This window comes from Thermothelomyces heterothallicus (genome assembly GCF_042370625.1).
Source record: "Thermothelomyces heterothallicus CBS 202.75 unplaced genomic scaffold P884_scaffold_6, whole genome shotgun sequence".
Classification (NCBI taxonomy): Eukaryota; Fungi; Ascomycota; class Sordariomycetes; order Sordariales; family Chaetomiaceae; genus Thermothelomyces; species Thermothelomyces heterothallicus.
In genome coordinates this window covers 138676-153707 of record NW_027192567.1, presented here as the reverse complement: position 1 = coordinate 153707, position 15032 = coordinate 138676, and the positions used below count along the sequence as shown (strand labels likewise).

The following is a 15032-nucleotide window of genomic DNA, read 5'->3' as shown; positions in this document are numbered from 1 at the left end:
CAAAATGTTGACCGATACTGTAATGATTCAAAGGTTCGGATTTTCATGCCTTAGCAAATTCATCGATGAATTTGGCCAGCTTCTCTGCTCCCTCCAGAGAAATCGAGTTGTAGTTGCTAGCCCGGATGCCACCAACGCTGCGGTGTCCCTTGAGGCCGGTCAACCCTTGGCTCGTGGCCTCCTTGAGGAAGGCCTTCTCGGCTTCATCAATGTTTCCGTTCTGTGGCCAAGTGTCAGCGATGCATCCTCATTTGCCCAGAAAGCCAGGGGTAATAATAATGTAAAAAAAAAAAAAAAAAAAAAAATTTGAACGTGTTACCAACCTTCGTGACGCGAAAGCAGATGTTCATCCTCGAGCGGACCGACTTGTCCGGCACGATCCGGTACACCTCTGGATGGGCCTCCAGAGCGGCGTAGATGATGCTCGCCTTCTTTTCGGACACGGCCTGCTGGCCAGCGACCTTGTCGGGATACGTCTTCAGCAGCTTCTTCAGCACCTGGCCGGCAATATACACACTAGAGGGCCCCCCCGGGCCAGGGTCAGTCAGTCCGTCGCCAAGCTTTCGCTCCTCCGGGAGGGGATGGATCGAGGCGGAGCACTCACTCAAAGATGCTCAGCGTGTTGTACAAGCTGTTGTTCTTGGCGACAGTCTCGTACTGCAGCACGATCGGCGGGATGGGCAGCCCGAGCTTCCGCATGAGCGCGGGGCTCGGCTGGGTGACCGCGGGGGGCAGCAAGCTCTTCCTGAGGACGGCGACGGTCACGCCGGTGGTGCCGAGGTTCTTCTGGGCGCCGAAGAACAAGAGCGAGTAGTTGCTGACGGGCACCCTCCTCGAGAGGATGTTGCTCGACATGTCGGCCACGACGATGGGGCCGGTGCCATCGGCCTTGGGGGCTAGGGCGGCGGGGAACTCGGGGAACTCGACGCCGTCGACCGTCTCGTTGTCGCAGTAGTAGACCAGCGCGGCATCCTTGCTCAGCTTCCAGGTGCTCTGGTCGGGGATCTTGCCGAACTTGCCGTCGTTGATGGTGCGGGCGTCCGCAGCCAGGTTGACGTACTCGGGCCCCAGCAGGCGCACGGCTTCCTGGTAGGCCTTGAGGGACCAACCGCCAGTGACGATGTAGTCGAGCTTGAGGTCCCTCTCGACCCGCTCGCGGAGGGCAGCGACCACGGCGGCCTCGTCGGCGGCAGCCCCCAGTTCGCTAAGCACGGCGGCGTGCTGGCGAGCAACCCAGGCGCCCACCAGGTTGTAGACCGAGGCGGAGAACTCGCCGGTGCCGCCAGCCTGGAGGAAGAGCACCTCGTAGTCGGCCGCCGGAATGTCCAGGTAGTTGGCCAGGTCGGCCTTGGCCTCGTTGATGATGTTGGCTGCCAGCTCAGACCGGTGACTGTGCTCGGCGATGCCCAGGCCCGTGTCGTTATAGTTGATTAGGGCCTGCGCGGCCGTCTCGAGCACGTCGGTGGGCAACCCGGCCGGACCGGCGCCAAAGTACGTGATGTCGGCTCGGGTAGGCATTCTCTTTCTTTCTTTCTTTTCTTCTTTCGGCTCTTCCCACCTTCTGTCCTTCCTCGAATATTTTTTCTTTGATGTACCTTTCTTTTTTTTCTCTCTCCTTTTTTTAACCCCTCTTTTTCTCCAGTTGTCTTTTTTTCGTCTTCTTTGAGAGTTTAAGACCTACAGCTCCAGCTCCGCGTTTTAAATGTGTTGAAAGGAGGGAGAAGATGAGTCAATGTTGTGTATGTACCTAGCAGGTAGTAGGTGCATAGGTATAGTATGTGCGTCGTAGTCTGACTGATCTGTTGAGTGACTCTTCGACGACCGCTTAAACTAGCCCTCGGCTCCACGGTAACGTTATCGTACTACAAATGCAAAGTAAGGATGTGTTCAAATATCGTGGAGCGGGGCATCTCCCTTTTTTTTTTTCCGCTCATGAGCAATGAGACCCCGCCTTGGCCGAAACACTCGAGCTGCGAACCTCGCCCAGCAGCCACAAACTGTGTCAAGATACACAAGGTTTGGGGTGCCGTCCAATGCGCGCTCCGTTGTCCGACTCGGAGCAGGTGGAATTGGTGAAACCGGGCTTCTGCGGCCCAACTGCCTGGCCCGTTCCCCCGGTGTCGGCTGGCCACAGACAACATGGTTTCCCAAAGCCTTTTATGCGATGCTGTGGGGTTACTTAACAGCCCGTCGCCTGCCGCAACTTCACGCACACTGCCTATGTACTGTACCTGTAGGTATGAGGTGTGTGTATGTAATCCGTACTGTACAGTACATACCTTACATACAATAACCAACGTTAACCTGGAAAGCGAGGTGGGAGTGGGGGTTCGTGTGCTTTCCGTAAAATTACCTGCCCTAGGGCCTCTGACACTTTCCTTTTCGAACTGCCCTACTGCATGTGTGTGCCTGCAGAGCGGCAGGAATCTAGGTTGCTGCTTCTCAAGTGTGCAGTTGGCATCTCTTCTGGTACCTGGTGCCTCATCAAATACAATGCAAGAATTGCAGCGCAAGGTTGACCGTATGTACGGATTATACCGCCGTATATGTCCAAGTATTCGGCGGTTACATCTGACGGCCGAGGGTACTGGATCGGTTGGTCTTATAAGGAGCCTTTCGATTTGTTTCTGAAGCAGATCAATGACAGACGACCAGTTGTCAACGGTTTGAGTGCCAGAAACCAACCAGTCTCGTCTTTGTTCCCGAGGTGCACTCGCTGCCGTTGGCCTGGATCCGGACGAAAATTCAGCTCTGCGCCATGGTTGTGGCGGGATAATCTATAACCCGGCGGCAAGCTCCCCTCTGCCCCGCTCTATGAACGGTAGCGAGCGTCACCGGTACTATCTTCCCTCTGCAGCTTGACCTGGAGACAGACTACCCTACGGGATTACAAGCCCCGGTAACTGGCTGACCGACCCTCCAACCGGGCGTGATAGCCTCTGGTGCGCATCTTGGCGGGGTTCGGGGCTCAGACGGGCGGCCCGTCGATCACATCGGATCCTCCGTTGTTACCTCCATTGCCCTCTCCGAACGCCGAAACGGGAACCCGACAGCACTGGCCGGGGGGTGGGGAGGTCACGGACGCTAAGGGGCAGGGATGCCGACTATCGCGGACCACTGTCGCAAGGTCGACGACGTATAAGTGACAAACAACCCCAGCGGTTCCGTTAATTCAGTCCATTTTCGCTCGACAACACCTGAACTAGTCCGTACATTGCATTTAGTCCTCAGAGAGCACCCGTTACCGCGCGCTGTACCTCCAGCCTCGGATTTTGTCCATTCTGCAGCTAATCTTTTGACAATTTTCCCGTTTCGACTCTCTTTTGCTATGACGGAATAAACAGCTTTGTGTGGAGCGGGAGCGAGCTCACGATAGGCGCATACGTGCCCGCACCACAACGCTCCTTGTCCGGCCCTTATTATTATTAGGGGGGCGAGAAAGACGGCCGTTCTCACACGATTGCCCATCTAACCGGCCACCACTATGGCCGACAAGAAAACAACAGAAGCTGGGCCGTCTCGACACACACATCCGACGCCAGCAGCATCATTTCGTACGCACCCTTCCCCTTCCCATGTCTCTCTTCCTTGACTTGTCCCGTGTGGCACCCCTGAGTACCCGTCCGCCTCTGAATCCGCACCTGCGTCTCATGCACGCGCAAACCCCACTTCCCGCTCTTTTTTGACGGAATGAACCCCCTTGGAAGCCGAGCATGACTGATGGGCAATCCAGCAACGCATAACTCGCCGCGGACCTGGTTCCTCACGTCGTCACTCTCGCCGCTGAGCATCCGCCTGATCCGGCTGCTCCTGGCTCACGGTGACTATGTAGTGGCTTGTCTGCCGCCCCTCGAGATCGAGGACGAAGAGCGGAGCGCCGAGTTCCGCGAGCTCATCAACGAGTGCAAGAGCAACCGCAAAGACCGCGAAGGGTGGAAGGACCGCATCCGCGGCATCCGCTGCGATGCCCGCGCCATGGGACAGTGCGGCGCGGCCATCGCCGAGGCCGTACATGTTTTTGGTCGCATAGACATATTGCTATGCTGCAGGTTCGAGGGTGAGTGCCTAGACCTCCGCCTGACGGTTTGCTCAACCCCCATCTCAATGGGGAAAAAAAAAAAAAAAAAAAAAAGCGCCGCGTGAGGGAAGACAGGGGCTTACTCGAGAGTTCGTAACGGAACAGCCGTCATCGGAACCGTCGAGGAGCTCTCGGCCACACCGGCCACGCGCAACTTGGTGCGCGACCAATTCGACACCATCTTCTTTTCCCAGGTCAACTTCATCAAGGCCGCGCTCCCCCAGTTCCGCGCCCAGCACACGGGCCACATCATCATCCTGACCAGCATCGGCGGCCACATCGGGACGCCCGGCATGCCCATTTACTCGGCCGCCACCTGGGCGCTCGAGGGTTACTGCGACTCGCTGGCCTACGAGATTGCTCCCTTCAACATCAAGGTCACCATCGTGCAGCCTAACAAAGAGATCCAGAGCCTGACCAACAAGATCATCTTCGCCCCGCAGCTCCCCTACTACGACGCCGACGTCAACCCGGCCCCCAGCATGCGCGAGATGCTGTCCAACGTGCTCAACGCCAACCCGGACACGGCCATCGAGCAGTCCGAGGACGAGATCCAGTACCGCTACCCGCGCCTGCCCGCGGCCGTCTACGACAAGCTGGTCATGGAGACGGTCCACGCCCTGACGGCGATCGGGGGTCACGAGAACCCCCCGGCCCGCCATATCGTCGGCTTCGAGGGAGCCGTGGCGGTCAAGGAGAAGCTCAAGACGGTGACGGAGGAGCTCGAGGATTTTGTCGAGGCCAGCCTGGCCGTGGACATCTTTGAGAGCGAGCTCAAGGCCGAGGCACAGCAGGCCAGGTCGAAGGTGGATGCGACTGGGTCGGGGAGCGGGTCGGGGATGTGACGTCGGCTGCCAATTCACCGAGTGATACAAGGATGGGAGCGACAAAGGTAAATCGATGGGTTCCACGTGTGTAAGTAACCCTTGTAAAGGGTGGTCGTTGGGGGACCGGGAAGTAAAATTGGGCTTTGGACGGATGGAAGGGCACGGCTTGGGCGACACTTTGATACCATGTTTCTTCTGCATGCCATGCCATATTCACCAGAGAGGGAGGGAGATTCTGTTTTCTCACTTGGCAATCATTTTGTTCGAGCTTGAAAGCCCGGATGCACACCTTTATATACATATATATATAAATACATACATCCATAGTCGGTGTAAAATAAGTTCATTGCAGGCGCGAGCCTGTAAAAAGGGTGTGGAGGGGTTCGATAAATAAGCATAGAGTTCCTGGCGCTCCTTCACTACCTATTAGTTTGTAGGAATGAATACCGCTAACTCAACAACGAGAAGATGCCATGGCAGCGGCCGTAGCTTCCTTAGCCCCGCCCAACCCCGGCCCAAGCTCGGGCCTCGTGGGCCCCTGGAGCCCCTCTGGTTTCGGCCCAGGCGCGTCCAAGGTTTCCCAATGGAAGTTCAGTACGGAAATTGACCCGAACTCCATCCCAACAATTGTGACTCTTGAAGATCCCGTTCTCCGCGCGCACAGAAGAACATCACCGCCGCGTGCTATCCAACAAACGACGGGCGCCTTCAACCTAACACCCCCCGAGTTCTGCGACGGCGCCCCAAACGCCCGGTTTTTGGCGCGAAACCCGGCTTCGGCGCAATCTCTCGAGAGCTTCCGGTCCCCCAAGGTCGCTTAGTTCTCGACATGTCCCGACCCTGAACTCAACAAGCTTGCAAGCGCAAAACTCGGGAATGACGGCGGCGCGAGAATGGCTGTCGACCCGTTTCTGCCCGTCGCCCCCGCGAAGCTCAAGGCACTCGTGCTGCCCATCGGCCACATCACGCACGAGCGCTTCACCGCTTTCGTCGGCCGCCTCAATGCCGAGAGCGTCGTCTTCCTGCGGGACGTAACGCCCGATGCCCGCCCGCACAGGAGTGAGAGGAGCCCATACGTAGCGTCGGAGACCCAGGCGCCTTGCTGACCCGGGCCGTGTCCAGACATGTTCTCGCCCTTGGCGTTCCCCGACGGCGCCATGTTCTACGACCTCATCATGCACCACCCGCCCGCCTCCCACCTCTCCCTGTCGCCCTTCGAGCTGTTCCGCGAGCCGCTCGCCATAATTGCTATAGCCGACGGCGTCGAGCTCCCCAGGACCGTCTTCAGCAAGAGAAATTCCGGGGGCAGGACCATCCAGGAGGCAAACATACGGACGCTCTACCAGGACCTGGAGGGCTTGAGGGACAAGTACCCCAGGGCTCTGGCCCACCAGGTGCTGATATTCGACTACCTGCCGACCAAGGAGAATCCCCTGCCGATCCCCGAGGGCATCGTTACCATACCGCCCGCCGAGCTGCTCAAGCGGACCACCATCAAGACGGTCATGTGCGACATCGCGGCCCTGATCCTGGCCGAGATGACCACCCTGGCCAAGTCTTACGAGGGTATGTCCTTCATCGACTCGCCGGGGCAGCCCTCGACCCGACCGACCGGCGTCGAGGACGAAGCGCGTACGCTTCCGAGGAGGAACTCGCAGTTTTCGTTGCCGACGAACCGCTCCAGCTCGACCGGCGGTCTCCCCGACCGTGGCCATGTGCGCATGTCCATGCCTCCCGTCTCCTCGAAGGGCCAGCCGCTGGACTCGACCGGTTCGAGCCCCGCCCGCCCTTCCACGCCCGTGAGCAGCAACAAGCCGCTCCCGTCCCCGCCCTCTACGTTCGAGAACATCATCGGACCCATGGAACCCAACAGCCCCCCCGAGCAGGCCGGCCTCTCACGCGCAGATGCGGGCGAGAGCTTCAGATCGCAGAACCAAGATCGGGTTCCCGTCCACGGGTTCGGTCCTGGGGGGCTCAACGACAGGTGGAGGAACAAAGGGAAGTCACGGATTCAGATCGTGATCGGGTCGCTCTATCTCCAGGCGGGCCTGTGGAACAACGCGCTCAAGGAGCTCACAGAGGGTGCCACGATCGCCAAGTCGTTGAACGATCATGTCTGGCACGGCAAAGCCCTCGAGCTCACTCTCGTCAGCCTCCTGCTGCTCGGCTGGGCCGGCATCGAGTTCCGCGTCCCCAGTATCCTGCTCCCGCCGCACGACAAGGGGACGAGCGCCGCCATGGCACTCGAGGAAGCCGAGATCGCGGACCCCCACCAGCCTCCATGGCTGAGGCACCTGCAGATGCACATGCCTGAACTCCTCGACCGCATCATCGGCTTGTACTCGAGGATCTCGGCCGAGCACCTGCCACCGCTGCCTCTTTCCGAGGCCATCATACGCTTCTGCAAAATGTCCGCGGCCATCCACACGACAAACGGCCAGCTCTGCCGCGAGTCCCTGGACATGATCGTCTCTGGCGTGCCCCCTAGGGTACCCTTGACCACGTCGCCCCGCTTCACCATCCAGCCCACCCGGACCCAGATCGTCGCGACGCTGTTCCGAGCATTCCCCGCCTCCTCCGCCGAGCTGCTCACCACGGTCGACCGGCTGGTGATCCTCAGCGGGATAGCGTCCGTGCTGGGCCACTTGGGTTTCCATCGGAAGAAGGCCATGGTGCTCCGGGAGCTCGTCTCGGTCTCGGTGGGCGGGCTGGTCGAGGCGCGCACGCGGGGCGCCGCCGATGTCGGCATCCATCCCGCCGCCGGGCTCATCGGGCTCAACGGCGCCAGCGCTCGGGACGGGGCGGGCGGCTTGCTAGAGCTGGCCGAGGGCGATGTCGAGCACGGCATCGACCCGTTCCTGGGGCTCCTGATGAAGACGTACGGCGTCGTCGGCGGAAACACGTCGGGCGACGAGGGGGACCACTCCGACGAGGCGGTCGTGGCAAGGATCCGGAAACAGTCCGCCGCCAGGTTCTTCGGCATGCCGAGCGTCAAGCTCAATGTCCTGCGGACCTGCATCAACTTCTCGGAGGCGTTGCCGGACTTCGCCGGCGTGTTGAAATACTCGAGCGATCTGCTCCGGACCGCCGGTAGCGGCATCGCCCCGGGCCCGCGGAGAGAGAACGCTTACCCCTCGATAACCAAGGAGGAGCAAGTCCGGCTGGTGACCAACATTCTCAAGACGTCGAACTTGTCCAAGCGTCTGGGGATCGGCCCTCTGGAGGCCGAGTACTGGGACGAATTCTTAGTCCGCGGCATCTCCCTGGAGGCGCTGCCGCCGACGAGGATGCCTTTCCCACACGCGAAGACGGTGCTTCCCGGCATCACGGCGTTAGCGCGGAGCTCCCAGGACGTCGATCCGTTCATCTACAACCCGTTCCTGAAGCGTCCCGACACGGCGACGGTCGACCGTACCCTGGTGGCCGGCGAGCCGGCGACCTTCAGGCTCACCCTCCAGAACCCATACGAGGTCGAGGTCGAGCTGGAGAGTATCCGTCTCGACGCCGAAGGAGCCGAGTTTGAATCGGCCGTCGAGACCACCACTATCGGCCCCTACCGGACACAGATTATGAGGATATCCGGCACGCCAAAGGCGGCCGGGACCGTGAAAGTCACGGGCGCGGTGATCAAGGTCCGCGGATGCCGGGAGAGGAGGTTTCCCGTCTTTGCCGACCCCTGGGCGCCCGAGGACGCGGTCAAGATCAAGGCGATAGGACTCGGGGCCCTCGGCGTGAATGCCGCGGCCGTGTCACCTGCCATACAGCGGCTCAAGCCGGCGCACGTCGAGCTCAACGTCATCGCACCGCAGCCCATCGTCGTGGTCAAGTCTTCGACTCTCCCGCAGTCCTCGATCATGATACTCGAAGGCGAGCGGCAGTCTTTTTCCGTCACCTTGCAGAACCTGTCCGCCACCACGCCGGTGGACTTCCTCCTCTTCTCGTTCAAAGACTCGACGCAGGAGCCACTCCAACTGGCGCTGAACAACCGCGACGCCACGGCTACTGAACTCTACGAGTACGAGCTCGTGCTCGCCAAGAAGCAGCCTCTCCGGCTCAGGAACAGAGACGACAGCAAGCGCTTCATTGCGCCCGGGCAGACAGCGACATTCGACTTTGAACTGCTCGGCCGGCCCGGCCTCACGCACGGCCTCATCCAAGTCGACTACGCGTATCTCGGTGTGCCGCACGACGAGGTGGGGGAGAAGTTTTACACGCGTCGGGTCTCTATGGAGCTTACAATCACCGTCAATGCTAGCATTGAGATCACCCGGGCGGACATCCTCCCCCTGACCAGCAGCATTCCCGCATCGCTCTGGTCCCGCACCGCCACAACCAACAACACAACTATTAATACTACTAGCGTCGATGATAATAACAGGAACAAAACACCATTACCCCCTCCGGATCATCTCTCGGCCGACACGCACTGCCTCCTCCTCCTCGACTTGCGCAACTCCTGGCCAGGCCAAATGACCATCTCCTTGTCATCCTCGTCCCGAGAAGAAGGGCAAGGAGGACCAAAGGAATACACGATCCAGGTCGAAGAAAGCATCCTCCCGGGCCACACGGCGCGCGTCATCCTGCCCATCCAGCGCGTCTACATCGAGGACCCGCACGCGTTCATCCCCGCGCTCAACCCGGCGCGCCAACGCCAGTTCGTCGTGAGCACCAAGATCGCGCCAGAGGTCGAGCGCGCCAGCCGCGAGGCATTTTGGTACCGCGAGCGGGTACTCGACTCGCTGAGGGCGCGGTGGCGGACTCCTTCTGGCGGCGGCGGCGGCGGCGCAGCCGGGAGGTGGAGGGAAGGTGAGATCGAGCTCCGCGCCGTGCGCTTCTCGGCCCGAATGGTGGAGGCTGTCCGGGTGGACGAGGTCGACGTGGAGATCGCGGTCGAAGGGGTCCCTGCTGCCACTGCAGGAGAGGAGGAAGGAGGAGGACGAAGAGAAGAGAGCGGCAGGTTCGTAGTCAACGTGGACGAGTTCCTACAACTGCGCGTGCGCGTCACGAACCGGTCGGCCAGGCCGGTGTACCCGCTGCTGCGGCTGACGCCCGTGCTGTGTCACCGGCCGTTCAACGTGTCGCTCGACTTCACGCGCAAGATGGCCAAGTTTGTGTGGAACGGGACCCTACAGCAGGCGCTGCCGCTGCTCGAGGGGAACGGCGGGACCGCCGAGGTCCGCATGGGGGTCACTGCGCTCTGCAGGGGGGAGTTCGAGATCCTGGGCAGCGTCGAGGAGGCCAGGCTGTGGGTGGATCCAGAGGAAGAGACGAGGCGCAAAGACGAGGAGTCGGGCCAACAAGGGGAGAGGAAAGGGGTGGTCGGTAAGACGGAGGCGGAGGCGCAGGCCATGATATTGGGCGCCGCGCTAGGCAAGAAGGAACGGAGGATATGGCATGCCAGGAGGGGATGCAGGCTGGTCGTCAGGGATCCGCCGCAGAGGTAGGAAAACTATTGTTTCGTTTTTCTGACGAGGCGCGCGCCAAAGTTCTGAAGAGGTTTGGTCCGAACGCATCCCAACAAAGAAACTAATAACTATACCTCCGAATCGCAAGATTGGGTTAGGGTTGCCCCTGGCTGGCCAAGCTCTTCTTTTGCTAGTTAGACCTAGACCCCCCCGAGTCATCCCGAGTAGCGGTGTGATTTCACACTTGCCACTCGACTCTGTTCATTTTCCGTAAGCTTTGGGACGTCTGTTCCTTCCCGTTAGCTCGAGAGTCTGTGACGATTTGGGTCTGTCCCAACCGATCTGGGCTCAATCTTGGCAATCGCGCCCGAGTCTCTTTGCGTTTGTATGTACGTACGAAGTTTACCGCGAGAGCCCCACTCAGTGGCCGTTTAAGTCGCGACTTCCTAATCTTTGCATGTGGAAGAGGGCTTTTTTTTTTGACTCACTTCGTCTTTCTTCATTCCGACAATCTCGCTCCCAATTTGAACATTCAATAACGCGGGGAAAGGGTAGAGCGAGCAAAGGACGGACCCTCTCGACTTGCCACCGACCAAAAGGGGCCAGAATCGGGGTCAGGGTTTCAGAAAGAGAGGTCGACCAGCAGATTGAAACACACCGAGATGGGGCGTCCCCGGATCCTCTTCCTCGACGCTTACGACTCCTTCTCCAACAACATCACTTCCTTGCTCACCACCCTCCTGGGCGCCGACGTCTTTGTCCTCCCCATCGACGACCCCCTCCTCGGAACGCACCCCGGCGGCCACGGCAATGATGGCGACGATGGTGCTGACGACGGCAAGGATGCGTCGTTGTTGTCGCACGGAGAGCGCCGCGCGCGGTTCGTTGCCGAGCTGAAGCGGTACGACGCCGTCGTCTGCGGTCCCGGCCCGGGCAACCCGGACACCGAGGCCGACGTCGGGCTCGTCCGGCACGTCTGGCAGCTGGCCGACGACGAGCTGCTGCCCGTGTTCGGGGTCTGCCTGGGCTTCCAGAGCCTGGTGAGCGCCCACGGGGGCCAGGTCCGCCGGCTGAGGAGGGGCCTGCACGGGATGGTGAGGGAGATCCACCACCGCGAGGGTGGCGGCGGCGTGGAGGGAGACGTGTTCGCTGGCGTGCGCAGGTTCAACGCGACGCTCTACCACAGCCTCTGCGGCGATATCGGGCAGGACGAAGTCGGCGAGGGCGAGTGGGAGGCGGCGCGGTGGCAGCCGTCCGCGCGGTGTCCGGATCTGGTCCCGCTCGCGTGGGTGGAGGAGGAGCGCGAGCAGGGCGAGGAGAAGGAGAGGATATTGATGGCGGTCAAGCACAGGACCAAGCCGTTCTGGGGTGTCCAGTACCACCCAGAGTCGGTCTGCACGGATGAGGAAGGGAACAAGGTCATCCTGAACTGGTTCCGAGAGGCGCAGAAGTGGAATCGGGAGAAAGGGAGGGTGGCGCTGTCGGAGGGACACGAGCTCGCCAGGGCCGCGACGAAGCCGAGCCTCCTGTCGCAGCTGAAGCTGCGGCCGACGGAGCAGGACGCCCCCCGATGGTGGGAGCTGCTAGAGACGAACCCCACGCTGCACTCCCTGATGCTCCCCCTTCCTGCCGGAGTCCAGGTGCCGGATATAGTCGAGGCGGTCGATTCCGGGTGTGCGGAGCGGATTGTCCTCGATTCGGCCAACGTCGCCCCCGCTAGTTCGAGAGCCGATGTGCGTGGGAGATATAGCATCATCGCAGCAAAGCTTGACGAGAGTCTGCACGTCGAATATCACGTTGGCGATCCGTACGCGACCATCAAGGTCCGGTCACTCGGGGGTTCGTCTGTGAACCTGTCGGAGAAGATACCGCTCGAGCCTTCCGGTGGTGTCTGGGGACTGCTAGCTGCGTTCCACGAGAAGCGGCGCGTGCCGGCTGCCGAACCAGCTCACACGCCTTTCGTTGGCGGCTTCATGGGCTACATCACGTACGAACAGGGTTTGAGCGACATCGGCATCTGCCTGGGACAACACCGCTCGCACCACCGGCCAGACATCTCGCTGGCCTGGGTCACTAAGAGCATCATCGTGGACCACCTACAGCAGGTGATTCACGTTCAGCAGCTGAGATCCGGTCACATGGAGACGACGGACACTTGGATGGACAAGACAGCAGCCACACTACGGGCTCTCCAAGACTCTCCACGTCGGCCGTCTTTCAACTTATCGGCAGTGCCCCCCTCGTTGTCACCCATGGGAACGCGCCGCCCCTCGATGAGCGCTTCGATCAAGCCGCCCCAGACAAAAGAGTACGAAGCCAAGGTTAAGACCTGCCAAGAATATATCGCAGCCGGCGAGTCCTACGAGCTCTGCCTCACCGACCAAACCACCATAACCCGCCCCATTAGCGACGTTTGGACTCAGCCCGCCCCCGCTAATCTGCTCCCATCTTCACCACGCAAGCTGCAGCAGAAGCAACGCTTCCAATCTCAGCATAACGGAACATTTCTGAGCTCTCCGATCTCTTCTTCTTCTTCCTCCTCCTCCTCCTCCTCCTCCTCCTGGTCGCTCTTCAAACGCCTCCGCAAACACCAACCAGCCCCTTTTGCGTCATACCTCCGCCTCGGCCCCGCTACACTAGTCAGCGCCTCACCGGAGCGCTTCCTGACATACGACCGTGCCGGGCGCTGCTCGATGCGGCCGATGAAGGGGACGGTGCGGAAGTCGGACGAGGTTGCCACTTTGGCGCAGGCCGAACGGATCCTGCACGTGCCCAAGGAGGAGGCCGAGAACTTGATGATTGTCGACCTGGTGCGGCACGACTTGCACGGCGTTTGCGGTGCCGGTCGCGTGACGGTGCCCGATCTGCTCAAGGTCGAGGAGTACCAGAGCGTCTTCCAGATGATCACCGTCGTGGAGGGGCAGCTGCCGCCGAGGCCGGATGGGCATGGTGGACAAGAGGAGACGGGGCCTTATACAGGCCTGGATGTGCTCGCTGCGAGCTTGCCACCCGGGAGTATGACGGGTGCGCCCAAAAAGAGGAGCTGCGAGATCCTAAGGGAGATCGAGGGCCATAACGAGCGGGGGCTCTACTCGGGCGTGGTCGGTTACATGTGTGCCACGGGGAGGGGCGACTGGAGCGTGACGATCCGGAGTCTGTTCCGCTGGGACGACGAGCAGGTCGTCGTAAACACCGAGGATGGCCCCGAGACGCACGAGGTGTGGCGCATCGGTGCTGGAGGAGCGGTCACCATCTTGAGCACTCCCGAAGGCGAGAGAGAGGAAATGTTTACGAAGCTCGCTGGTCCGCTTCGGATTTTTGGCGAGGACCCGTGTCGGTGGTAGGGTTTTCGAATCGTTTCAGGATTTTTTTTTTTTTTTACAGAGGGGAAGGGTCTAGGAAAATCATTAAACAGGGGAAAAGAAGACGCTCAACGTGTCTGCCGGCAATGGCGTTCTTCAATTACATCTAGACGGTCTGCACTCAACGGCAGCAATTTGGATAAATAAAACGGCGGTCAACGGGCTGCCCTATAGAAAATAAAAACAAAAAAAGAAGCGTAGGGATTAATCCTTCCCCGGGAACGCCCATAAATGCGAGTCTGCGCAGAGCGGACTCCTGCTCCCCATTAGCTTCCTATCCCAAAACGTGACAGCTTCTTGAAACCACCAACCCTAACCGCTTGCCGCTAACGAGATATGAAACGAACTGGAGCACCGTGTGTTGTACATCAAATGCAGAGGAATGCCGCGTTAAGAATTATCGTCCTCCCTTATTCATCCAAGTTCAATGCTTCATGACCTCTGCCCGAGACAACATTCTTCAATCTCCGAACTCAAGCATAAACCTCCTAAAACTCTTGTTCTTCTTGAAAGAACATTGCAAAGCTAATAATGGTTCCGTAAATCAACAACCCGCCCACAATGGACATGACCATGGCCGGGGTGGAAATCAGGTTGGAGTGCGCGAGCAAGACGGGCAATGCTACGAAGTACCGACGCGTTAGCCTTCATTCTTCTCATTGCCCTTGAAAACCGGGGGGGGGGGGGATTGCTGAAAAGGAATAAAAGAAACGCAGAACAAACGTACCGATGCCCATGACGACCAGGAAACCGGTGCAGAACCGGCCCAGATCAAGCACGGCAGCGCCCGAGCTCTCGACAAAGTCGTCCGGGTTCGCGCAGTGGCCGCATATCCAGTTGGGCACGGGGGCGAGCACGTAAGTGGCGACGACGAGAAGCGGGTAGTACGAGTGCCAGAGGGCGCACGACAGGATGACGAGCAGGAAGCCGACGGCCAGCACGAAGGAGAGGGCGATTATCGTCTTGAGGCCCGCTGTTGGCATCGTGGCTGGCTGCTTTGTGGAATGACCGAGTCCCGCTGCTACAAGATTCTGAAGTGTTTCTGCGTTTTGCCTCCTCTGCTCGATCGAGAAGGAGGGGGTCGCGGGGTTTCGGGGGTTCCCGAGCGGTTGGTGCTGAGGTTCGAGGTTCGTCACTTCGGGCGTATCAATCAGCGATAAAATGAATTGACTTGGGAACTTGCGAGCTGTTCTGGTATCTCAAAGCGGGATCTGCGCGGCCTTAGTTATGGTTTCGTGGTTCAGCGACCCCGGCGTCCGCTGCGGTCGGATTGTGCTGGTGGTGAACCGGAAGGAAGGACGGACGGACGGACGGACGGTTGGCGGGCGGGCGATGACGGCGAAGTTGCAACTGGGAAGCT

General features: G+C 59.9%; 6 protein-coding genes across 6 annotated transcripts; 3 read left to right on the top strand and 3 right to left on the bottom strand.

The window, feature by feature from the left end:
• Nucleotides 1–43: 43 nt before the first annotated feature.
• P884DRAFT_239317 (pyridoxal phosphate-dependent transferase) lies at nt 44–1882 on the bottom strand (the record flags this gene model as incomplete). The annotated part of the gene is made up of 3 exons (XM_069440132.1): nt 605–1882; nt 324–516; nt 44–220 (listed from the first exon to the last, which is right to left on the bottom strand). The coding sequence occupies exons 1-3, from the start codon at nt 1516–1518 to the stop codon at nt 44–46; spliced, it is 1284 nt and encodes a 427-aa protein (XP_069299107.1). The 5' UTR covers nt 1519–1882.
• Nucleotides 1883–2973: 1091 nt separating this feature from the next.
• P884DRAFT_110148 (uncharacterized protein) lies at nt 2974–3726 on the bottom strand. Its single transcript, XM_069437075.1, has one exon. The coding sequence runs from the start codon at nt 3466–3468 to the stop codon at nt 3085–3087; it is 384 nt and encodes a 127-aa protein (XP_069299106.1). The 5' UTR covers nt 3469–3726; the 3' UTR covers nt 2974–3084.
• Nucleotides 3077–5214, top strand: P884DRAFT_219728 (uncharacterized protein). The gene is made up of 3 exons (XM_069439421.1): nt 3077–3554; nt 3734–4057; nt 4184–5214. Exons 1-3 carry the CDS (start codon nt 3485–3487, stop codon nt 4921–4923), a joined length of 1134 nt encoding a protein of 377 aa, XP_069299105.1. The 5' UTR covers nt 3077–3484; the 3' UTR covers nt 4924–5214.
• A 584-nt stretch (nt 5215–5798) lies between these two features.
• Nucleotides 5799–10349, top strand: P884DRAFT_195656 (TRAPP II complex; the record flags this gene model as incomplete). The annotated part of the gene is made up of 2 exons (XM_069437924.1): nt 5799–5964; nt 6028–10349. The coding sequence occupies 2 exons, from the start codon at nt 5799–5801 to the stop codon at nt 10347–10349; spliced, it is 4488 nt and encodes a 1495-aa protein (XP_069299104.1).
• Nucleotides 10350–10528: 179 nt separating this feature from the next.
• On the top strand, nt 10529–13777 carry P884DRAFT_257019 (ADC synthase). Its single transcript, XM_069441105.1, has one exon. The coding sequence runs from the start codon at nt 10973–10975 to the stop codon at nt 13652–13654; it is 2682 nt and encodes an 893-aa protein (XP_069299103.1). The 5' UTR covers nt 10529–10972; the 3' UTR covers nt 13655–13777.
• Nucleotides 13778–14160: 383 nt separating this feature from the next.
• P884DRAFT_276028 (vacuolar protein sorting 55) lies at nt 14161–14655 on the bottom strand (the record flags this gene model as incomplete). Its single annotated transcript, XM_069442905.1, has 2 exons — nt 14161–14294; nt 14400–14655. The coding sequence occupies 2 exons, from the start codon at nt 14653–14655 to the stop codon at nt 14161–14163; spliced, it is 390 nt and encodes a 129-aa protein (XP_069299102.1).
• Nucleotides 14656–15032: the final 377 nt, after the last annotated feature.

Bases quoted from the DNA above. Each gene is read 5' to 3' on its own strand.
- P884DRAFT_110148 (XM_069437075.1), bottom strand. From the start codon at position 3,468: ATGGGCAATCGTGTGAGAACGGCCGTCTTTCTCGCCCCCCTAATAATA.
- P884DRAFT_219728 (XM_069439421.1), top strand. From the start codon at position 3,485: ATGGCCGACAAGAAAACAACAGAAGCTGGGCCGTCTCGACACACACAT. The intron at 3,555-3,733 runs GTACGCACCCTT...TGGGCAATCCAG, and splicing joins GACGCCAGCAGCATCATTTC to CAACGCATAACTCGCCGCGG. The intron at 4,058-4,183 runs GTGAGTGCCTAG...GTAACGGAACAG, and splicing joins GCTATGCTGCAGGTTCGAGG to CCGTCATCGGAACCGTCGAG.
- P884DRAFT_257019 (XM_069441105.1), top strand. From the start codon at position 10,973: ATGGGGCGTCCCCGGATCCTCTTCCTCGACGCTTACGACTCCTTCTCC.